The sequence below is a fragment of the Lynx rufus genome, unplaced genomic scaffold (assembly GCF_022079265.1).
Source record: "Lynx rufus isolate CCGP_SWC_20201006 ecotype Redwood Valley unplaced genomic scaffold, mLynRuf1.p SCAF_6, whole genome shotgun sequence".
NCBI classification, from domain to species: Eukaryota; Metazoa; Chordata; class Mammalia; order Carnivora; family Felidae; genus Lynx; species Lynx rufus.
In genome coordinates this window covers 95,938,542-95,963,372 of record NW_025814878.1, presented here as the reverse complement: position 1 = coordinate 95,963,372, position 24,831 = coordinate 95,938,542, and the positions used below count along the sequence as shown (strand labels likewise).

The 24,831-nt window shown below is 41.6% G+C and overlaps 1 protein-coding gene across 1 annotated transcript; it reads left to right on the top strand.

Moving 5' to 3' along the window:
* Positions 1–8,121: 8,121 nt before the first annotated feature.
* Positions 8,122–21,469, top strand: TMEM14A (transmembrane protein 14A). The gene is made up of 5 exons (XM_047102312.1): positions 8,122–8,203; positions 12,214–12,305; positions 16,696–16,797; positions 19,223–19,310; positions 21,271–21,469. Exons 2-5 carry the CDS (start codon positions 12,236–12,238, stop codon positions 21,308–21,310), a joined length of 300 nt encoding a protein of 99 aa, XP_046958268.1. The 5' UTR covers positions 8,122–8,203; positions 12,214–12,235; the 3' UTR covers positions 21,311–21,469.
* Positions 21,470–24,831: the final 3,362 nt, after the last annotated feature.

Genomic DNA, 24,831 nt, shown 5'->3' with positions numbered 1-24,831 from the left:
GGGAGGTAAATAACCAAAACAGAGCATACTGCACAATATGCAGAAAAGAATTGGGGATTAGGCATGGTGGAGAAGGGGATGTGAAAACACGTGGAGACTGAATCTCACCAGTTGAGAGTGAGACAGGCGAGTGCCTCTAAACCAATCAAAGTGTTTTTATTCCCCCAAAAGACACCAATGTTCAGTCAAAAATAGCAGCTGCTGAATTAGCTTGGGTATACCACACAAACAAACATTATCATATGGCTCCCTTGATTGCTCTATGAAACTGAGTAAAGTTACTTTTCTTGACTCAGGGGTTGCAACTAAAATATCCTGCAGGCGAACAAAAGGAGAAATTTTTTTTTTTTAATTTTTTTTTTTCAACGTTTATTTATTTTTGGGACAGAGAGAGACACAGCATGAACGGGGGAGGGGCAGAGAGAGAGGCAGACACAGAATCGGAAACAGGCTCCAGGCTCCGAGCCATCGGCCCAGAGCCTGATGCGGGGCTCGAACTCACGGAGCGCGAGATCGTGACCTGGCTGAAGTCGGACGCTTAACCGACTGCGCCACCCAGGCGCCCCCAAAAGGAGAAATTTTGATAACGGAGGTGTTTGCCCCTTACGGTGTAGAGCTGATTTAGTCATTTCTCCCCAACCGTCATGCTTTCTACAGTCTTCAACTTTAAGCAATGCATCAACCCACGGCAACAAAAAATGTTCCCTCTCATTCTTAGGTACTTTGACTTAAAAAAATGGATTTCAAATCATCTTCTTAATTTCTGTCTTTCTTTTTCTTTTTTAAGTAGGCTTCATGCCCAGCGTGGAGCCCAATGTGGGGTTTGAACTCAAGACTTGAGCTGAGATCAGGAATCAGAGGCTTAACCTAATGAGCCACCCAGGTGCCCCATGTCTTCTGGATTTCTATGAGGATTTTAATGAAACTGCTGAAATCATAAAGCTGAAGATTGTTGATATTTTATCCAAATACAAACTAGACATAGCTCATCTATCTGCATATTCATCAAACAGTGCCAATGTAAATTTTGGCAAATCCCATTCAGTCTAGAAGTGTCTCACCAAAGAAAATGAAAAGATCTTACCTGTTCAATGTCTTGCACATCTTGTATACAGCATTGCTAAAAAGGGTTGTGATTTGCTTAAATGTGATATTGAGATTTTCATAATGAAAGTCTGGGTCACTTTTCAGTTTCCTCAAAATGTACAGAAGCTCTCAGGGCACCTGGGTGGCTCAGTCAGTTAAGCATCCGACTTGGCTGAGGTCATTATCTCACAGTTCATGAGTGCAGGCCCCACAGCAGGCTTGCTGGTGTCAGCTCAGAGCCTGCTTTAGATCCTCTGTCTCCCTCTCTCTCTCTGCCCCTCCCATACAAACTCTCTCTCTCAAAAATAAATAAACATTTTTTTAAATTGTGCAAAAGCTCTTAATGATATTTTTTACTTTGTAGAAGTGGAAGGAGAGAGCCTCGTTAGACACGTGACTACAAGATGGATGTCCTTGCTCCAAGCCATAGAAAAGATACTAAACTGTTTGCCTGCCATAAAATCATACTTTCAAAATGTAGGACAAGAAGAATGTCCTTCTTTGATTTGGAAATATATTGAGGATGAGAATGGAGAAACAGGAAACAGACATTTATATGCTGTTTCTCCAAAACTGTTTGATGATCTTTGAAGGGGGAATAAGAAGCTTAGAGAAGGATGAACTGACTGCACCTGAGTGGTTTGATGTTATGTGTAGGTTGAGACAAAAACTCGTATGGTGGAAAAATGATTCATTTTTTAGAAATAAGACTGCTTCAGAACTAAAATTAAAAAACAAAAAAGTCACCAGAAAAGGGCAATCAAGTTAAACGTGACTTTATTTTCTTTACTAAAGCAGCAACTTATTTGGAATCCAACTTCAGTTTTACCAGTTCACATTACCTCTGTGCCTTAAAACCATTTTCCCTGAGAAGGAGATGTTTAACTTATGGTGACATCCAGTGTGCTTCAGAGTGTTTAAAAAGGACAGACATTTTATTTATTTATATTTATTTATTTATTTATTTATTTATTTATTTATTTATTTTTTATTTTTTATTTACTGTTTATTTTTGAGAGAGAGACAGAACATGAGCAGGGGAGGGGTAGAGAGAGAGGGAGACACAGAATCTGAAGCAGGCTCCAGGCTCTGAGCTGTCAGCACAGAGCCTGACATGGGGCTTGAACCCACAAACCATGCTATCATGACTGGGCCAAAGCCAGACACTCAACCAACTGAGCCACGCAGGTGCCCCTAAAAAGGACGGACAGTTTAGACATGGGTAGTCTGTAGGATGAACTTACAGATGCAAAAGACCTGATTAACAAACAGCTGCCTTGTCAAAACAAGCCTGTGGACTATGGACATAAAGTAGGTGGACATTCTTGGAGAAATGGAAACTAATTCCTACAAATTAAAAAACCCACTGTTGCTAGTAAAACCTTAAGTATTCCATGTCCAGACACTTATACTGGGAGATATTCAGCCTAATGTCATCACACTGGACTGATGCAGGGAATCCGTATTATGTGGGCTTGCAGAGAGCCAAGCTGCAAGTCAGAGTGAATTTTACATTTCCTGTATTCAGTTTTTACCCCTACATAAAAGAAAAGGATGTCCTAAAGGCTGCAAGCAGTTTACAAAAGTATTACTCGAAAAGAAGACAGAAAGAATAAAAATAGTCTACTGCACCATGGGACAGAAAGAAATATGTCACTTTTAATTAAAGGTAGGAAATACCTGTTTAATCATATTATATTCATGTTCTCCTTTTAAATTCTTGCATCATGTATCCTATTTTGATTATATATTTGTATTTAAAATATCCACAGCATGGTGGGAATGCAAACTGGTGCAGCCACTCTAGAAAACAGAATGGAGGTTCCTCAAAAAGTTAAAAATAGAACTATCCTATGACCCAGAAATTGCACTACTAGGTATTTATCCAAAGGATACTGGAGTGCTGATTTGAAGGGGCACATGCACCCCAACGTTTATAGCAGCACTAGCTGCTATATAGAAAGAGCCCAAATATCCATTTACTGATGAATGGATAAAGAAGATGTGGTGTATATATATATATATATATACACACATATATATGTATATATATATATATATATATATGTATATATATATACACATACACACACGCACACACACTGGAATATTACTTGGCAATCAAAAATAATGAAATTTTGCCATTTGCAATAACACGGACGGAACTAGAGTGTATTATGCTAAATGAAATAAGTCAGAGAAAGACAAATATATGATTTTTCTCGTAAATGGAGTTTAAGAAACAAAACAGATGAACATAGGGGAAGGGAAGGAAAAATAAGATAAAAACAGAGAGGGAGGCAAACCGTAAGAGACTCTTAAATACAGAAAACAAACTGAGAGTTGCTGAAGAGGGGGTGGGTAGGGGAATGGGCTAAATGGGTGATGGGGATTAAGGAGGGCACTTGTTGGGGTGAGCATATGAGCATACTTATTGTATGTATAAGTGATGAATCACTAAATTCTACTCCTGAAACAATTACTATGCTATATGTTAACTAACTCAGATTTAAATTAAAAATAAAATAAAATATCCACAGCATATTAGCACAGCAGTATATGTCTAATTTAGAAATATACACATATAGGGATGCTTGTTCAAAATTTCTTTTACTCATGAGCAGAGCCCTAAATAATAAGTAACCCTGTGGGATCTGGAGGAAGGGAAGAGTCACGGACCTGAAGCCAGCTTTTAGTTGTTTGCTTAAAAGCCAGTAAGTCCCTTAGGACTTTGGTTTTTATGAATTAATCTTCCAAAGCTAGGGTGCCCATGGAAGAACTGATGCAGACTGAGTTTCAGAACATTTGAAAATGAGGATTAGGCTCAAGATCCACAGAGCACTCACTGAGGGGTAAACATAATATGAGGTCCTGCCTGAGCGGCCAGTCTGTCAGTCAGTCAGACTCAGCTGTGCCCTCCCCTTCTCCAGTTCTCTATATACAACTTATGAAAGCTTGTGTTACTATGGATTGGGAGTTCTGCAAATCCAAAGGGGCCTGAGGATAGAATTCGGGAGATCTGAGAACTTGGATGACAAGAGAAATTTCTACATCCACTAACTTCTAACTAAAGTCTAGTATTTCTTTCATAGTCAACAAACCCCTGTGGGATTAGTACTTGTGGCTCTGTCATCACTAGGAATCACAGACATTCACATGTTACAGATACTTCAAAGTGTTGTTTATGTATAGCACTACTTGGGAATTATGGTAATTATTATACCTATTCTGAAATCCTGTAATTTAAAGCAGCAGCACATCTATTATATCCCAGATATATTTTTAATAATTTGATAACTGTGTTTCAATAAAACTGGCTTTCTTGGCAGTCCTATGTATTTGGTTGTGTATGTTTTTCCAGACTTCCAAAGGGGGTTGATGGCACATTGGAGTGCCATCTGTCTCTACTGCAGATCATGAATAGACAGCTTTACAAATAGGTGGAGACGAATGCTTTGTGGCACCCTCGCCTTGTGTTCTAACCTTACCCTTAGCTGGCGTATGAGTTGAGAGGACGCTGGCCCCTTTGCCTAAGAACCTTCCTGATCCCACATGCCCAACAATATGGAATTCCCATAATAGAGAGTTCCTTTTAGGTTCAGGTGAAAATGCCTTGAGTAGGAATATCATGGGACTGTTTCCAGCTTCTAATACCTCAGTGACAGGGGTGGAAGGGATCTCTGAGAGCACCTAGTCTGAGAAGCATCTTATAAATCCAGGCACTGATGGAAGTTCTAGCATCAGCAATCAGACAACAAAAGGAAATCAAAGGCATCAAAATTGGCAAAGATGAAATCAAGCTTTCGCTTTTTGCAGATGACATGATATTATACATGGAAAATCCGATAGACTCCACCAAAAGTCTGCTAGAACTGATACATGAATTCAGCAAAGTTGCAGGATACAAAATCAATGTACAGAAATCAGTTGCATTCTTATACACTAACAATGAAGCAACAGAAAGACAAATAAAGAAACTGATCCCATTCACAATTGCACCAAGAAGCATAAAATACCTAGGAATAAATCTAACCAAAGATGTAAAGGATCTGTATGCTGAAAACTATAGAAAGCTTATGAAGGTAATTGAAGAAGATTTAAAGAAATGGAAAGACATTCCCTGCTCATGGATTGGAAAAATAAATATTGTCAAAATGTCAATACTACCCAAAGCTATCTACACATTCAATGCAATCCCAATCAAAATTGCACCAGCATTCTTCTCGAAACTAGAACAAGCAATCCTAAAATTCATATGGAACCACAAAAGGCCCCGAATAGCCAAAGGAATTTTGAAGAAGAAGACCAAAGCAGGAGGCATCACAATCCCAGACTTCAGCCTCTACTACAAAGCTGTCATCATCAAGACAGCATGGTATTGGCACAAAAACAGACACACAGACCAATGGAATAGAATAGAAACCCCAGAACTAGACCCACAAACATATGGCCAACTCATCTTTGACAAAGCAGGAAAGAACATCCAATGGAAAAAAGACAGCCTCTTTAACAAATGGTGCTGGGAGAACTGGACAGCAACATGCAGAAGGTTGAAACTAGACCACTTTCTCACACCATTTACAAAAATAAACTCAAAATGGATAAAGGACCTAAATGTGAGACAGGAAACCATCAGAACCTTAGAGGAGAAAGCAGGAAAAGACCTCTCTGACCTCAGCCGTAGCAATCTCTTACTCGACACATCCCCAAAGGCAAGGGAATTAAAAGCAAAAGTGAATTACTGGGACCTTATGAAGATAAAAAGCTTCTGCACAGCAAAGGAAACAACCAACAAAACTAAAAGGCAACCAACGGAATGGGAAAAGATATTTGCAAATGACATATCGGACAAAGGGCTAGTATCCAAAATCTATAAAGAGCTCACCAAACTCCACACCCGAAAAACAAATAACCCAGTGAAGAAATGGGCAGAAAACATGAATAGACACTTCTCTAAAGAAGACATCCAGATGGCCAACAGGCACATGAAAAGATGTTCAGCGTCGCTCCTTATCAGGGAAATACAAATCAAAACCACACTCAGGTATCACCTCACGCCAGTCAGAGTGGCCAAAATGAACAAATCAGGAGACTATAGATGCTGGAGAGGATGTGGAGAAACGGGAACCCTCTTGCACTGTTGGTGGGAATGCAAATTGGTGCAGCCGCTCTGGAAAGCAGTGTGGAGGTTCCTCAGAAAATTAAAAATAGACCTACCCTATGACCCAGCAATAGCACTGCTAGGAATTTACCCAAGGGATACAGGAGTACTGATGCATAGGGGCACTTGTACCCCAATGTTCATAGCAGCACTCTCAACAATAGCCAAATTATGGAAAGAGCCTAAATGTCCATCAACTGATGAATGGATAAAGAAATTGTGGTTTATATACACAATGGAATACTACGTGGCAATGAGAAAAAATGAAATATGGCCTTTTGTAGCAACGTGGATGGAACTGGAGAGTGTGATGCTAAGTGAAATAAGCCATACAGAGAAAGACAGATACCATATGGTTTCACTCTTATGTGGATCCTGAGAAACTTAACAGGAACCCACGGGGGAGGGGAAGGAAAAAAAAAAAAAAAGAAAAGAGGTTAGAGTGGGAGAGAGCCAAAGCATAAGAGACTGTTAAAAACTGAGAACAAACTGAGGGTTGATGGGGGGTGGGAGGGAGGGGAGGGTGGGTGCTGGGTATCGAGGAGGGCACCTGTTGAGATGAGCACTGGGTGTTGTATGGAAACCAATTTGTCAATAAACTTCATATAAAAAAATAATAATAATAAATAAATAAATAAATAAATCCAGGCACTGAAATCCAGGGGCAAGTTATTTACTAAAGGTCATATCAGGTAAAGATAATGAGGCATTCCAAGAGGGTTTTCCATTTTATTATGAATAGGAAAATTGTCCTGGGAATCTGGAGGCAAGGGGGCGTGGGGGGGGGAGGATGGAGGGCTAGGGTAAGGATGGACATAGAAGGGGATGGAAAAGACAGCTGGGACTCAGAGTCAAATTTTAGGTACCACTTCCCCCCTCCTCCATATTCCATTGCCTGTCATAAACTCTCCTGTAAACCTTCAGCAATCATATTAACTCCCTGGGACTTAGACTTCTCATAAGTTAGTTACATTCCTTTCCTGAAGCACTTTTAAGCACAAGGAATAGGTTCAGCAAACAAATTTCACAAGATTTAATGTATATTCTTAGGGTTTTTTTTTTTAATTTTAAGAAACTCTGCTGTCATTCCCAGTCCAGCAACACCCCTAGAGCTGCTTGATGACTCCTAGATGACCGACTTCTGACAATGTATGAAGGGCTGTTCTATATGGAAGAGGGTTGGGTTGGAGCTACTGTATGCGGCTTACCCAGCAAAACGCGTGAGATGAGAAGCTGTTGCCAGGAGGCCGAATTCTAAATCTATTTAAGGTTCATTCCTAGGCAGGGATTATCCTGGGACATGACTTAAAGTGCTTTCCAAGTCTGCCAGTCTATATCTTTCTCTTCATGTACTGAAGCCCAGCAAATCCTGGGCTTGAGGTATAAAATCAGGATCCTGATCTCCCCACATCTACATGACCTTGTAGATAGGGTAGTATAATAGAGGTTGCTCTGGCCTTGAAACCAGATAAACTTGGGACTCTAATCTTTGTACCCCACTTAGGAGCTGACACCGTGGATAACTAAATCATTTCACCTGTCTGAACCTTAGCTCCCCACACTGAAAATGAGGACAATCGAGTTTGTAAAAGGCCGAGGTTGCTGTTGTGAGGTCCCCAAGTGTCCCCTGAGTGATGAATGAGCCTCACAGTTAAAACTCCACCTTCTAGGATCCCTGCTACACCCAAACCACTCTCTGCGGATGCCTCTCCGCCCCGCCCAACCCCTGGCTCAGGGCCAGAGTCGAAAGCCCAGCCCAGCCCAGCCCGGCTGACCAAGCAGGTGACGGGATAGCTGACTGGCCTCCTCTGTTCAGCCCCGCGAGCCTGCGCGGGGCACACGCAGCTGAGAGGGCAGGCCATGGCGCATGCGCGCTGCAGGGAAGGCGCCTCCCGGAACAAGCGGCCCGGGCAGAGTCGGGAGGCGCTGGCAGCGGGGACCGCTTCCGGATACCAGGTACGAAGTTAGCCTGCAGCTGGCCCCTGAGATTTCACTTATGATCCGCGGGGAGGGCTCGGGGCTGATGGGAGCTGTACACCTCGCAGTCGAGAACGTCCTCCCCTGAATTTTCTTGTAAAGGCACTGCTCTAAGCAAAGATGCTGAGGACCTTGGGAGGATTTTGCAGGGGATGGAGGCTGCTTCTTCCAGGGATCGCTTCGCTCCATCTCTTGGGGATTCCCCAGATTTCTTCCTTCCGTGGTCCCGAATCTCCCACCTGTCCTCCTTACTACTTTCCTGGAGCTAGGGAGAGGTGGGGAAGGGATGGGGCTCTCGGACCATTGCAAAAATAGTTTTAACCTTCCCAGTACCACCCAGACTTCAGTCGAAAATGTGTCTTTCGAGCCCCAGCGAGTACAAAGATAGGTAGCTTACGGAAAAATCTCTTAGCGGGTTCCCTAAATTTTGGAGGTTTAGGGGCAAGGCAGGGCCCTGTCATCTGGTTTTGTACGCGGTGCAGTAAATCATTTTGCTGCATTGCACCCAAGATGCTTTCTGGCCTTTCCAAGTGCCCGGCCGGCATAGCGTTTGCGATGGGAGCATGTGATGCACATCGTCTCCCACTTCCATCGCTTTCATGTGTAGTTTTGGGCAGGTCATATGGTCTTGCCATGGAAATGGAGCAAGAGGGGTGATTGCTTTTTGTCTGCATTTTCCCTGTGAGTATAGAGACTTCTTACAAGGATTGGGAATAGATTTGTTTTGCCTCCTCAGAACACTCAGTTCAGTAAAGAGATTAAAGGAACAGGCTGTATCCTGGCAATAGAGCTATCCTGAGGCTCACTTACAGAATGTCTTCCTTCAGGCAGTTGTTCCTTTGGGTCACTCATGCGTTCATTCAAGTATTTCCTAAGCACCTGCCTTGTGCATGGCAGTGAGGTTTGTGCTGTGGGGAGGAGGAAGATGAACTGGACTTGAGCTTAGCCCTGGAGGAGTTTGACTGGCTTGGAGGGAGATACGGAGGGGAGCCCAACCTAACTAACTCTACACCAGGTAGAAAGGGGTGGGGCCCCAGGAGAGAGTCAGAAGAAGAGCTGGGGGCTCAGAGGAGGGAGAAGAATCAGCCTTTTATGCCAGGTGGTTGGCTTAAGGAGAAAATCAGGTCCCCAAATTACTACCTCATGATGAGTGATCTCTCATAAGCTTCAGATCTTTATATAAGTGTGTTTTCCTCGCTGTGTGTCAGGCATCTTAGATTATGTCTCAAATAGGTCCCATCATTCCTGGTGACCTGCCTCCTCCTGCCACCACATGCCTCCTGCTGTTCTAGTGCTCCCTGTCTCAGAATAGCATCAAGGCTCACCTGCCTCCCACCTCTCCTTCCTAGTGGTCCAAGCCAGAGACCTAGAGATGAGTCATCTCTGACTTATCCTCCCACCCCCACCTCTGACACTCTCACATCCAGACTTATTGATTCTATTTCCTGATCCTCTCTCAAATCTGACCCACCCTCGTTGCCATATCTCTAGGCCAGGCTGCCATCATCTCTTGCTTAGCTTATTTTCCTGCCTCACTCCATCCATCTCCCACTACTGCAGCCAGGAAGCACTTGCTGGAATTAAGTCTGGTTGTGAGCCTCCCTTCATTCATCCCTTACCGCCCTTGAGACGGAACCCAGCCTCCCTTTATAGGGTTTACATATGTCCTGGCCCTGTCTTTTTCACCAGCCCCTCACTCTTCACAACCCCCTTGCACGCCCGTCCATTTTGAAAACATGCCATGTTTTCTCGTGCCCCTGGGCTTTTGCACATGTTCTCCCGGCTGCCTAGAACACACCCTTCCTTGCCACCCTTTTCACTTGGCTCACTCCTCTGCCTAAGGTCCCAGCTGGGACCGCACTTGCTCTAGGAATCCTTCCTTAGGCTCCCATGTCTCATTAGGCACCACTGCTTGTTATGGTGCCCATGCCTCTCCTCTTAGGGCTCAAAACATCTGCCTCCTCTGCTGTGCAGCACTGCAAGTCCTGGAAGACCAGAGCCAAGTCCAAGGGCTTTCCATTGCTTCCTACTGCCTTGCACAAAGAAGACACCCAATAGTTGTGAAGTGGAATTCAGTATAAGTTGTAATATTATGGTTTGATTCATTGAATGCCTGAATCATAAATTCACACTAAATCAGTTATTTGTCAGTGTGCTGTTATAGTTATGGCCTTACACATGTCAAACTCCAAAATGAGTGTAAAGGTGAAAGAGAAGAATGATCATGATTAGAACAGCTAATATTTGTTGAGTTCTCAGTATGTGCCAGGCACTGTTCTAAGCACTTTACACTAGTATCTCATTTAATTAACACAACTCTGTGAGGCAGGTAATTTTATTATCCCTATTTTACAGATGGAGACACTGAATTGCAGAGAAATTAGGGAACATGCCTAGTGTTACATAGCTAGTAAGTAGTGGCATCAGGTTTGGAGGCAAGCGTATATTGTGGAATATGATTAACTCTTGGGGGAAGACAGGAGGTAGGACTGACCATGAGAAGCTCACAGGGCTGAAGATGGTAAGTCACCCAATGGAAGGCCACAGCTTTAAGCAGCGAGACCAAACAGAAGTGACTGATCCAGAATTTAAAAACTCTGAAGAACATTAGTTTTATTTGCACATTCACTTTTTTCAAACAGCTAACTCAGTTATCAGAGGTATTATTGCTAGTGGTTAGGAATGAGACTTCTCTGAGTCTGTAATCTTGGTTTTTCTGTGTGGCCTCAGGAGTATTGCTGGCCTTTTCTGTGCCTCAGTCGGCTTATCTGGAAAGCAGGGATAATAATGATAGCACTTCCCTAAGAGGGTTGTAGTAATAATTAAATGTGTTGATGTAAGGCTCTCGAATGGTAATTGCTCCAAAACATCTTCATCCCCATTATTATTATGTGTTCATATCATTCAGTTGACAATGGTTTTTGAACACAGGTCCTTCCTATGTGTTCAATACTGTAGCACCATTTCTTGGACACAGATGAGATCTTCTCTTTTAATTCTGCTTCCCATGGATGTTGAGGATTTTTCACTAGTGCCTCCTCAGTGCCATCATCTCCTGGACCTCAAATTCCCTCCCCGCAGACCCTTCCTCACACTAACTTCTGGCTTCCTCTCTTCTGTTCTTCTGGTTCAGTTTGTTACCAGTTGGTACGGAGGATAAGAGACCAGGTTAACTTAAATGGTGAGCAGTGAAAACACTATAAAACTACAAAGAAATCTCATACGCTATTCCTTGTATGTACAAAGATACTTTCCCCACAGAGGAAATACAGATGTAAAAGCATTAAGATACGTAAAGCACCACTAGGAATCAGAAATTTAAAAGCTGCAAGGAACATCTCGTCTACTCCCCTTGCTTTGGGGCGAGTTGACATCAGGGATAGGTCATAGTCCAAGGGCCAACAACCTGCTAGTGCCAGTACCCATATCTCCAGCCTGTAGCCAGCACACTTTCTCTGACATCTTATAGACTCCTGGGCAGGATTTTAATGGAACTTCTCACCCCTGGATACATGTTTCAACTGCTGCTATGAGGCACGATAAGATATTCTCATAGCTCACTTAATTTTGTGCGAGGTTTCATTAATATTCTTCAGTGATTTACTACTGATTTTTAAAAATTTTTTAAAAATTGTTTATTTTTGAAACAGAGAGAGACAGAGCATGAATGGGGGAGGGGCAGAGAGAGAGGGAGACACAGAATCCAAGCAGATCCCAGGCTCTGAGCTGTCAGCAGAGTGCCTGGCGTGTGGTTGGAACTCATGGACTGCGAGATCATGACCTGAGCCAAAATTGGACACTCAACTGACTGAGCCACCCAGGCGCCCACGATTTACTATTGATTACGTGTGGATGTCTTTGACTGAGCTTTCCTTTTTTTAGTAGATTAGAGAAATTAATCTCTGTAATTCTGTGGAATGCGTATCATTTTTATATAAATATACTGCTCCCAGTTCTTTTTATTTTGTAAAACTTATCCCTTTCCCCAGCTTTAGAATTGCAACCTTGCCAATGGACCTGATTGGTTTTGGTTATGCGGCCCTTGTGACTTTTGGAAGCATTTTGGGATATAAGCGGAGAGGTAAGCCCTAACCATATTTTTCATCAAAGGGACTTGGTGGGAGGTTGGTGATTGTGCTAAGATTATCTGAGGGTTTGTAAGTAAGACAAGAAGCTAAAGATGTCCTAGAGGTGGCTGAGGACCAGCATGTCGTGCATGGAAGGGATCCATAGAGGGAAGTGGGGCTGGGTGTGACAGAGCATTCTAGCCTGGCTTTCTGAGTCTCTCTTCACCCATCATTATCAATTACATAATTAATTGATTTAACTACCTCAGGGCTATGCGCTTATTATCAAAGGAAGATTTTCATTTGTTTACATACTCACAGTATCAAAAACTGACTTATGTTGAGATTATGTTTTGCAGAGGAAAATTTGTTAAATACTTAGGTATCATATCTGAAGTTGTCTCTTCATCTGTATCCAAAAGAAGAAGAAACCCAGTTGATAAATCAAAGGGTTTTCATGGAGAAAAATAAAAGGCCAAGTTTCATATTTTGCTTTGTTTTAAGGTAGAAGTATTTTTAGTCATGGTGTCTCATATTTCTGTTTCTTATATTTTCATGAAATTTTAAAAATGAAGTTATATTTCAAAGAGTGTTATATTTGTGACATTGGTGGACTTCAACTTGAGTGAAAAAGCCAGGTCTACAGAGTTATTAGAGTTACTCCTTATTTAGAGATTGCTAAAAAGTCCAAGGCCAGAAGCACAGGTCTCTGTAGGGACTCAGGGGTGGCAGGTTTAAACAGATTATTTTCTTTTCTTTTTAATGTTTATTTATTCTTGAGAGAGAGAGAGTGTGTGTGTGTGTGAACAAGGGAGGGGTTAGAGAGAGAGAGACACACACACAGAATCCAAAGCAGGCTCCAGGCTCTGAGCTGCCAGCACAGAGCCCGATGCGGGGCTTGAACCCACGAATCCTGAGATCATGACCTGAGCCAAAGTTGGATGCTTAACCAACTGAGCCATCGAGGAGCCCCAAAACATTATTTTCTAAGATTTCCAAGAGCCTGTAAATCACTTAGACTTTTGTTTGTTGTTCTTATTTTCTCTCTCAATACGTGTAGCATCGTGGATATGTATTTGATGAAAAAATCATGGCACTGAAGACCTGTAAACCACTACTCAAAAGTTCATGTTTTATAATCTACTTTAAGGAGGACTGAGTTTAAAATTCTGATAGGATTGTTACTGAAAAACATTTCCCTTGTCAAAGATGTGTCTAAATAACTTCTTGTTACGGAACAAAAGAGCACACCTGGACATTTTTACCTGCCTCTTAGAGGGGTGGGAAGAAGGCTGTGTGTGTGTGTGTGTGTGTGTGTGTGTGTGTGTGTGTGTGTGTGTGTGTGTTGGGGCAGCTAGGGGTGGAGAGGGGCAGAGAGCCAAGGATTACTTTACATTCTAACCCAGATCTCTTCGGGAACAAATGAAATCACATTCGCTGTAAGGTCTCTGAGGGCACGTGCTTGTTGCTCAGCTGCACAATATGGTTGCCTGGCCTCCTACAGGAGCCCCCAAATAAGTGATCTGGGAAGCTCCTGGGGGCATGTGTTCACAAAGAAGCCCACTCTTGTATAATGTAGGTTAAGAGCACACAGGCCACAGAATTAAGCATTCCTAGATTCTCCTCATGACACTACTGCTTACTAGCTCAGATACTTACGTGAATTGTTTTAGCTTTTGGGTTGAATCCCTCATTTGTATATTAATCCATTAGGATGAAATAAGATAATGCATGTAACACATTTCACACAGTGCCTGGCCCAGAAGAAAGGTTTAATACCCTTGTTGTTTCTGTTGTTACTGTCCTGCCAATGGGAGGGTCTATGGGCCAGTGGAGCAAAATACCTTTTCCTAGTTTTGTATTCTGTATTATATTCTAAGCTGCTTGTGGTCTTGATGTCTTAGAACTTTTGTATAAAGTGAGTCGATGCTTTCTGATTTTACTTACGTCTTCCCGAGACATGAATCCTGTGCACTTGGGTCAGGAGACCATTCCAAGGGACAGTTATTAAGAATAATGTTGGGGGTGCCTGGGTGGCTCAGTCGGTTGAGCGTCTGACTTCACCTCAGGTCATGATCTCGCAGTTTGTGAGTTCCAGCCCCGCGTTGGGCTCTGTGCTGATAGCTCAGAGCCTGGAGCCTGCTTCGCATTCTGCGTCTCCCTCTCTCTCTGCCCCTCCCCCACTCATGCTCTGTCTCTCTCTGTCTCTCAAAAATGAATAAGCGTTAAAAAATAAAAATTAAAAAAAAAAAAAGAACAATGTTGGGTAGGTTAATGATGTGATGTCCAAAAGGTGTTTGGTAAGAAGACAAGTATATCTGAATCCTATACTAAACCAGCTGCCTGACATAGTGTGGGTCAAAGTGAGGGACTGAGATTTCTTTTCTTGCTGGGGGCAGAGAAAGTGGAAAGAGGCAGCACAGTGGCAGGATGCTGAGCACTGAGTTCTGGGTTCACCCCTCTCCCATATAAGTCCCCAGAGAAGTGCATAGCCAGGGGGACACTATGATTTTGAGGCTCTTTCTGAGCCAGGTGGCCAGTGCCCAAAGCTAAAGATGGCCAGAAGGCTCACTTGGCCTTCTCCTATACCAGGACTGAACCTGGCTTCACACCTTCCTACTCTAGTTCAAGGTCAGGGCACAGCAGCCCCTCTGGAGGAGGGGAGCAGGAGAGCTGGTGTCCTGCTCTGAGGGAGGGAGGCCCCCATGTGTACCTTTCAGTTCCTTTGAAAACTCCCCTACCAAGGCTGCCCCAACCAGGTCAGCACTGGGAGGAAGGGGATGCAGGGCAGAGCTTGGAACTTCTTTTTTCGTAGCCCCACCATAGACAGTGAGCTTTTTTGCAGGATCTTTCTCCCTTCCACTAGCCATGACTTTGTTATGAGGTAGAGCCCATGGTCCCAGCTCCTTCCTCATGCAGGATGAATTCTCCCAGGAGCCTTCCTGGTTCTCATTCACGTGGGCTGCTAGTGTGCATTCCTGTCCCCACTGTTTGCTGCCTGACATCACCAAGACTTGGGTGCAGATGCCATCACTCCCGCCTCCACATACTTAAGGTTGGGAGGATCTTAGCAGTGCAGAAATCATCAGGAAATACAGAAAAGAGTCATAGATCTCGAGTTGAGAAGACACCTTAATAAAGGTGACCTAGTCAAGTGTTTCAGAAAATACTTAAGTCCCCTTAACTCTTTTCTAATCTGACATCTTCTGCTTAAACATGACCCCTAACAGGGAGTTCCCAGGCATGCGTTTTGTCAGTATTTATCTAGTGCTGCTAAGTAGCCAGCACTATGTCAGGCCCTGGAAAACAGCAGTGAGCAAAAAGAGATAGTGCTCACAAGCAAGTCAGGGGGCTGACCTTAAATATACAGGCAGGTGTACAAATATATGATGACGAATAGTAGGAAACTTTGACGGGGGTCCTCATTCAGAATAGTGAATCACAGAAGACATCTCTGAGGAGCTAACACTTACAAAGACATCTGGAGGTGAGCGGCAGTTGGCGAGGTGAATAGTGCAGGGAAGAGCAGTCCAGGCAAGGAACAGCGTGCCTAGAAGCCATGAGGAATAAAGAGTTTGACATATTCAAGGAAGTGAAAGAAGGCCAAGGCTCCAATAATAGAGCAGACTTGAATTTTTCCCTAAGTGCAGTGGGAAGCATTGAAGGTTTTCAATTAGGGGAGTGACCTCTCCAGATGTATGCTTTTAAGAGATCATGTTGCCGTGTTTGCAAAATAGATTTGCGGGAAGGGAGGAACAATGAAGAATTTAATACCTCCAACTGTAACATTCTAAGCCATTATATATTTGACACAGATGATATTATTAACTCTGTTTTGCAGCTGACAAAACTCAGAGGACTAAGTGACTTAGCCAAAGTCCTGCAGGCAACAAATGGAAGAATTAGGAATAGAACCTAGTGCCTATGGCTTCTCATTAAGGATGCTGCTCTGTATGTGTGTGTGTGTGTGTGTGTGTGTGTTGCATGCGTGTGCTCATTGCTGCAATGGTTTAACCCTGGCTGCAATCTGAATTTCCTATAGATATTTTTAAACTAAAGAAGCCTTGACCCTACCCCAATGGATTCCAATCTGAGATTCTAAATAGAGTGAGCTCCATGACGCAATGACTGTGTATCTTGTTCACAGCATCACTGGCATACAGCCATGACTAACCCTGGCATTGCTGTGTATTCGGGATTCCTCTGCCTTGCATTTCAGGTTCAGCAGGGAACAGTCAAATCTTAGAAACTGTTCATGAGTAGACTGATATTTAATTTGGCTTTGTCTAGTTACAGTGCCAAATGTAGAAATACATTTGAAGGTGCATGTATCATACTTGAAGGAATGGAAGGAATTCCTTTCATTTGGGATTTCTCTTTCTGAGCCCATTTTTTTTTTTCCAGGTGGTGTCCCATCTTTGATCGCTGGTCTTTTTGTTGGATTTTTGGCTGGCTATGGAGCTTACCGAGTCTCAAATGACAAGCGAGATGTAAAACTGTCACTGTGTAAGTAAGGCATTTTTTTCCACTTCTGAAGGGTCAAACCTTGGGAGTGTTTTTTTTGATACCCTATACCAGGTACACTAGAAAACATCCAGTTAGGGGCGCCTGGGTGGCTCAGTCGGTTAAGCAGCCGACTTCGGCTCAGGTCATGATCTTGTGGTCCGTGAGTTCGAGCCCCGCGTCGGGCTCTGTGCTGACAGCTCAGAGCCTGGAGCCTGTTTCAGATTCCGTGTCTCCCTCTCTCTGACCCTCCCCCATTCATGCTCTGTCTCTCTCTGTCTCAAAAATAAATAAACATTAAAAATATATATATAAAAAAAAAAGAAAACATGCAGTTACATGGCAAGTGCATATGCATATGTCAAGACTGAACACAATTCTTGTTCCTTCCTAGACAGACCCAATCAAAAATGAGGATATTGCTACCAAGCTTTCAAACACAGAACATATTTTTGTGAAACTTATTACTCGAAAAATAAAATTACAAAATTAAAGGAATTATGGCTAGGTTTTCTGTTAACTTCCCTAAGTGCATATTAGCATAGTTCTCATGTTGCTATTAAAATACCTAAAAAGGGACAGCCTCACATTATTTAATTCACAAGCAGCTTTTAGATCCTGTTTTTTTTTCCTTAAGACTTAATCTAAAAAACCAAGGCTGACTCTTTTTTAGCTTCTTCCCCTGTTGGGTTTAGTAGGGGAATGTCCACAGTGAAAATGGAAACCCATGTGTAAAGGCCCGGGATGCTTGGATTTCTGTAGTCCAGCTTGAAATACAGTGGAGGTTTGGAAATTGTCTCTATTTAATTGGATCATTATTCAAAGTGCCCTGGTGGGTTATGGAAGAAAATACAAATGAAGACAAACTGTATTAGTTTGGTATTTGAGGGAGAGAAAGAGACTTAGTGTGTTACTTTTTTGTTTGTTTGAAACAGGAGGTAGGGATAGTTAAAAAAATTTTTTTTTAATGTTTATTTTTGAGAGACAGAGAGAGACAGAGAATAGCAGGGGAGGGGCAGAGAAAAAGGGAGACACACAATCTGAAGCAGGCTCCAGGCTCTGGGCTGTCAGCACAGAGCCCGATGCGGGGCTCAAACTCACGAACCGAGAGATCATGACCTGAGCCAAAGTCAGTTGCTTAACTGACTGAGCCGCCCAGGCATCTCTAGGGATAGTTTTTAATAATGAAATTGTATCAAAGGAAGAAACATATCAGCAAGATGTGGATATACTGGGCCTTTTATCCTTGTGTGTTTAAGTACTTCACATATGTTTATCATCATTTTTTTTTTTATATCAGCAAGCAATTGTTCCTTGAAAGCTGTTCTTCTTTATATTTTTTTATAAATTTTTTTTAATGTTCATTTATTTTTGAAGAAGAGAGAGACAGAGCATGAGCAGGGGAGGGGCAGAGAGAGAGTGAGACAAAGACTCTGAAGCAGGCTCCAGGCTCTGAGCTGTCAGCACAGAGCCCAGCACAGGGCTCAAACTCACAAGCTGTGATATCATGACCTGAGCTGAAGTCAGATGCTTAACCGACTGAGCCACTCAGGCACCCTGAAAGCTGTTCTTAAATTGTGACATCAGTGCCCTAATAAAATGGCTTCTCTCTCCATATTGGTTCAGCTCCTAAAAGGCTGGTATGATGCTTCTAAATTTAATATTATTACCTAGATGATTGTTATTTAGTCTCCAGGCATCAATTTCCCAAAATTGAATGCTGCACATTAAAAACAGTCAGCCTTTTTTCCTAGTATTTTTTTTTTATTCATTAAGTCTTACTTTTAAAAAAAGATACCAATTATTTTCTTTACTTTCAGTTAACTAAGCATTTATTCGATTTCCCCTTGTGGATCCAGACATACTGCCAAGTGTTCCTGAGGAAAGTTGAGTAAGACACAGTCCTAGCCTTCCTAGACATTTAAGTTAGACCAAGACTTTTTATTTTGAAGATATTTCAGGAATAGATTTTAACATGCTTATTTACTCAACAACCTTTTCAATAAGCTAATTCATAAAGTCTTTTAATAGAGCACTTTATCTTTTTAAGAAGATAGCAACTCGGGGCGCCTGGGTGGCGCAGTCGGTTAAGCGTCCGACTTCAGCCAGGTCACGATTTCGCGGTCCGTGAGTTCGAGCCCCGCGTCAGGCTCTGGGCTGATGGCTCGGAGCCTGGAGCCTGTTTCCGATTCTGTGTCTCCCTCTCTCTCTGCCCCTCCCCCGTTCATGCTCTGTCTCTCTCTGTCCCAAAAATAAATAAACGTGGAAAAAAAAAAAAAATTAAAAAAAAAAAAAAAAAGAAGATAGCAACTCAGTACTTACACATAGTAGTTCTATTAAAAAGCTGAAATGATATGCATTTTTTTTTCATAAGCAAGCATTGAGAATGTGTTTGAAACTGCAGTTCATGCATTGGTTTGGTTTGTAGTTACAGCTTTCTTCCTGGCCACCATAATGGGCGTGAGGTATAAGAGATCCAAGAAAATCATGCCAGCTGGTCTGGTTGCAGGTTTAAGGTAAGAAAAACTATTTTCATCTGTACTTTCTTCTGCCATAATTTTGAAGTGCTGACTTTTTGGCAGGAGTCAGTTTTAATTTGAAAGGTCAAAGTAATTTTTATGACAGTAAGCGTGACTGTAAAACCTTAAAATATCATGTATTCAGTCAGTCTTTGGTATTGATGTACCGATGAACATTTTTGTGGAGTACACGTAGGGTCGCTATAGTATCGAGCACATATACTCGCCTACCTTTTTCAGAATAAAGAACTAAATTCAGCCTCATTTTTCCTCAAGATTTACTCATCTGAAACAGTAAATGTATTCATTTCAATCTGATACTCAGTCTCTCTTAGAGTGTTATAGTGATAGTCTGCTACACTTATTTTGAGTTTTTAAGGGAAGAAAGTTAATATTTTTTAAAAAGATAACAGGGAACCTCTGGTTTCTCTAATTTTGATCCTAGTAATTCTATCCATGAGATTGAGCATATTACCAAGTAAAAATTTACAGGTAACATTTTTAGTTCTTCCTGGAAGCTGTCTTTATTATGTTGAAAGCCTTCAACATGTGCATTTCCTTTGTTACACATTTTTACTTTTTTACTTTGGAATTTCCAAAGAAATAATGAAATGTATACAAAGACTGATGTTTATTGCAACTTCATTTCTTTATTTCTTTTTCTTTTTTTAAAAAATATTTATTTTTGGGAGAGCGCAAGTGGGGGAGGGTCAGAGAGATGGGGACAGAGGATCTGAAACAGGCTCTACACTGACAGGCTGGCAAGTAGCAAGCCTGTTGTGGGGCTCAAACTCACCAACTGCGAGATTATGACCTGAGCTGAAGTTGGACGCTCAACTGACTGAGCTACCCAAGTGCCCCTGCAACTTTATTTCTAATGGAACACATGATGAATTGAAAAATTAGAAACAACTTGAGGAGTGTCTGGGGGGCTCAGTTGATTAAGCATCTAGCTCTTGATTTAGGCTCAGGTCATGATCTCATGGTTCCCCCCATGTCAGGCTCTGTGCTGGCAACATGGATGGAGCCTGCTTGGGATTCTCTCTTTCCCTCTTTCTGTCCCTCCCTCCCTCTCCCTCTCTGTCTCTTTCAAAATAAATAAACATTTTTAAAAATCTTCGCCAATAAGGAAATGTTTCAATACATGTTTTGTCTACATACTGAAATACTGAGCAGGCATTACATGCACTGTTTTCAAAAACTGTTTAGTGGCATTAGAAAATCTATTTTCTATTAGAAAATTAGAATGATACAATAGGAGATAAAAACAAAATAAACAACCAAATATAGTGTGATCTCAAAAGTTTGTATAAAAAACCAAAATAGGAAGGAAATACTTCACACTGTTAATAGTGTTTATCACTAGGTGGTAATGCAATGACTAATTTTCTCCTTTCTACTTTACTATAGAAATTTCTGGTGTGGCTATGTATAATGTTTATGGCTTGGTTGGGGGTGGGTGTCAGGGAGGAATGTGATTACAAGGACTGCCTTCCAGTGATGGCTATGTTCTAAAAATTATATTTAGTGATAGAAAGAATCAGAAGCACGGTTTTTGGGTCAAGAAGACAAGACCCCAGTCAATGGAAAGTAGCTGAGATTATAATAATAACACCCCAGAATTGCTCCTTGGTTATTTTTTCAAACCACTTGCCTTTACTAGTTTATGAAAGGCGTTTCTTTCCAAACCTTTCTCTTATAAAGGTTCATCCCAGATTTTCAGAACAATGAGTTCTGAGTTTGCTCATGCAGTCAATCAACATTTTTAAGTAGCTAATCCAGCTGGGTCTGGGAAGTTCCAGCACAGGGATAACGAGATCACCCCTGCTCCAAGGAGAAGCAAGAGAGAACCCTGGAAGCCAAAGTTTAGTAATAGTACGGGTTTGGTGAACATACTAACCTGTCTTATGCCACGTAAGCGTGACCTGCTCTTTGCCTTTCTTTTATTTTAATCCAGCCTCATGATGATTCTGAGACTTGTCTTACTGCTGCTCTGAAAATATGGAGGAACTGAAAACTAAATTCATGCGATTCTGCTGTAACGGGCAGAGCACATACTTTGTATTTAAAAGATAAGCTTCAGGGATGCCTGGGTGGCTCAGTCGGGTAAGCGTCCAACTGCAGCTCAGGTTGTGATCTCTCAGTTCGTGAGTTCGAGCACTGCATCAAGTTTTGCAACTGGTGGTGCGGAGCCTGCTTGGGATTCTCTCTCTCTTTCTGCCCCTTCCCCACTTGTTCTCTCTCTCTCTCAAAATAAATAAGTAAACTTAAAAAAAAGATGAACTTCAGCATGGAATGTTATGTGTCTTATTCTACGTTAAAAACAACAGAAACACTCCAATATGAACACTAGTTTGAGTAATTTTTTTTAAACAAAACCTCGACTGTTTTTCTACTTCTCTGATAATGGTTTCATTAAAAATATTTAGTAAATCGTTACATTCTCTTTCATTCACTGCGTCCAGTTTTCATATGTGTGGGGTGTTTTATTTTTTTGATAATTCCAAACAGTTGGATCTGAAGTTGAAATTAAACTGCCAGTTGTCAGATAATGGAGTGCCCAAGGTGAACTTTACAAAATGCTCATGTATCTGTTTGTCATTTGCGTTGTATTAGAAACTATATTTCTTCCATTTTAATCGTACTACTGCCAGTGTTATTTTTTTCTCAGCACACTCTGCGTACTGACGGAATGTATTCGGTATTTAAATGAAATGCTTTCTGTTTTAAACCTGGTTTTCTCATTTTAATGTCCTCTCCATATATACTCAAGTGATTTTTAACATTTATTTTTTTTTTAATTTTTTTTTTTTTTAACATTCATTTTTGAGACAGAGCGAGACAGAGCATGAACGGGGGAAGGTCAGAGAGCGAGGGAGACACAGAATCTGAAACAGGCTCCAGGCTCTGAGCTGTCAGCACAGAGCCTGACGCGGGGCTCGAACTCACGGACCGCGAGATCATGACCTGAGCCGAAGTCGGACGCCCAACCGACTGAGCCACCCAGGCGCCCTGATTTTTAACATTTAAATGCTCAATTATTAATGAAAGTGATTGGAAAGGAGGTTTTTGTTGTTTTTTTTTAAGCCAGAACTCTTCCTTAAGAGCAGATACTCTCTCTCACTGAAACAGTAATAATTCTGAAATAAAAATGATTTTGCCCCCGAGTTACTACTTCATTTTTAGAAATAGTTATGACTTTATGTCCAGGGCACTTACTTTTAGGCCCCAGACGGAACATCAAGAGACCTGAGTTCCAGCCCAGTTCTCCCACTGACTGGTTGCATGTTCTTTGGAAGGTCTTTCCTCTCTCTGGGTCTCAGTTTCTCATCCTTAAGGAGGAATTTGGACTAAATGGTTGACCGGGTCCCTTAAAGCTCTCAAAGTCCGCAAATTTGATCCTGGTGTCTTTACTCAGGGGTGTCAGATTTCAAACCCACTCTTTACATGAGATGGTGAGTGGAGCCCCAGCTGAGAAGAGCAGAGTTGATATGCTTGTGTTCAGTTACCTTTCCCCACTGACTTTCAAGGAAGTTACTAGACTTCCAGTGATAAGTAATTCAGGAAAGGGAGGGAGGGAGGGAGGAAGACAGGAAGGGGCCTACGAGTTTAACCAAATAAAAATATTCTACTTAAAAAAAAAAAAATCCCATTTATCCTAATGGTGCAAAGAGGTTGTTACCACAAGAAGGTTGGAAAAAGTGGTTATCACTGGGGTGCTCTGTGTGTATTTGCTGACTATAGAGATGACTGAGAAGACCCTTCAGATTTGGACTGACAACAGTTTACACTCAAAGTTTAGATTACTAAAGTAGAAACTAAGTGTGAAGTTGATGATAAAAATATATGCTCTATCTGTAAAAGACTCTAGTGGTTGAACGTTTAAGAAACTAATTTGAAGCTATGCTCTGTCCTGGACTTTTCCCAAAAGGATGTGGAAATGCGTGATGGCTGGTATATATGTGGGGCTTTTCCTTTTTTAAAGAAGTCTTCAATACCCATTGGCTTACTCAGGATTGTACTCTTTTGCAATAAGTAGAATGCAGAAGAATCTTTATTTGGATGATTCTGATGGATTGGTGTTTTACTGTTTTATAAAAAACAGAAAAAGTGTTGTCTGATTTACAGGCCAGTATTAGGTAGTTTATTTCCTTTTGCTGATCTTTATCAAAGTGACCTTATGATACCTTTGTGGGTACTGCTACAAATGTGAAGTGAGATGTGCTGAGGCCTTTAGACCTCTTCGTTTGTTAATACTCGGCTACTATAGTACCCATGTTTTTAAGAAACATGCCACGTTCAAATTTAAATATGTTCTTCACGGTCTCAATGGAGCCTTCATCTAGTGGAGGCTTCCTTTGGCTTCCAGGCTGGAGAAATTTGTGAATTGTGGGAATGCAGCTGATTCTGGCCTTGAACTCCTAAAATGCAGAAGTATACTATCCATGAAAAGAGAATAGGGCAAAATAGACAAAATACAAACATTGCACATTTTTGCATCCAAGAGAAAGTGTTTAAAAATTATATTCCTCATGGCTGGTGGAGGTAGAGGATAAAATGGAATTTTCATACATTGTGATGCCTTGTACAAAGCAAGTTGGCAATATTTCTTAAGAACCACAAAAATGTTCATAGGCTGTAACCAACTGACCCCATTTTTCAGATTGCATCCTAATGATATCATCTTAAATATGGAAAAATTTATAACCATGAAGATGCTGTTGCAGCATTGTTTATAAAAGCAAATACTCCAGAGTATCCTGATGTCTAACTAATAAATACAAGTCCTTAATTCATAAGGATTTTCTGTCATAAGCATTTTTCCATGTTGTTATGTCATCTTTGAAAATATGCCTTTAGGTAAGTGCATAAAATTCTACCCAATAGATGTATCTTCATTTATGTAGACATTCCTCAGGTATTGAATATTTAAGTTGTTATGATTTTCACTATTTAAATTAGGTTGTTCTGGGGCACCTGAGTGGCTCAGTTGGTTAAGTGTCCGACTCCTGATTTTGGCTGAGGTCATGATCTTGTGAGACGGAGCCCTGCGTCACCGAGCCCTGCACTGACACTGAGGAGCCAGCTTGGGATTCTCTCTCTCCCTCTCTTTCTCTGCCCACCCCACCCCTGCTTATTCTCTCCCTCTCTTTCTCAAAAATAAATAACAAATAGCAAGTTATTCTGAGCACAGTAAATGTAATATTATATAATCATGAAAATGTTCAAAAATATAATACCATATTGTATAAAAATGAGGCAAACTAAATAAAAATACCAAAACATGCATATAATGTAATGTGAAGTGGGAAATGGAGACTGCAGAATTACCATAACTTGGAATACAACTATTTTCAATACGCATATATTTAAAAGGCTAGAAAGGAATCCACCAACATAGCAAAGTGTCTTAGAACACAGGCCATGGAATCAGTCAGACTGAGGGTTTGTGCACCAGTCCTGTCACCTACTGACAGTGTGACTTGAAAGAAAGTTCTTTGACCTCTTGGAGTCGTTT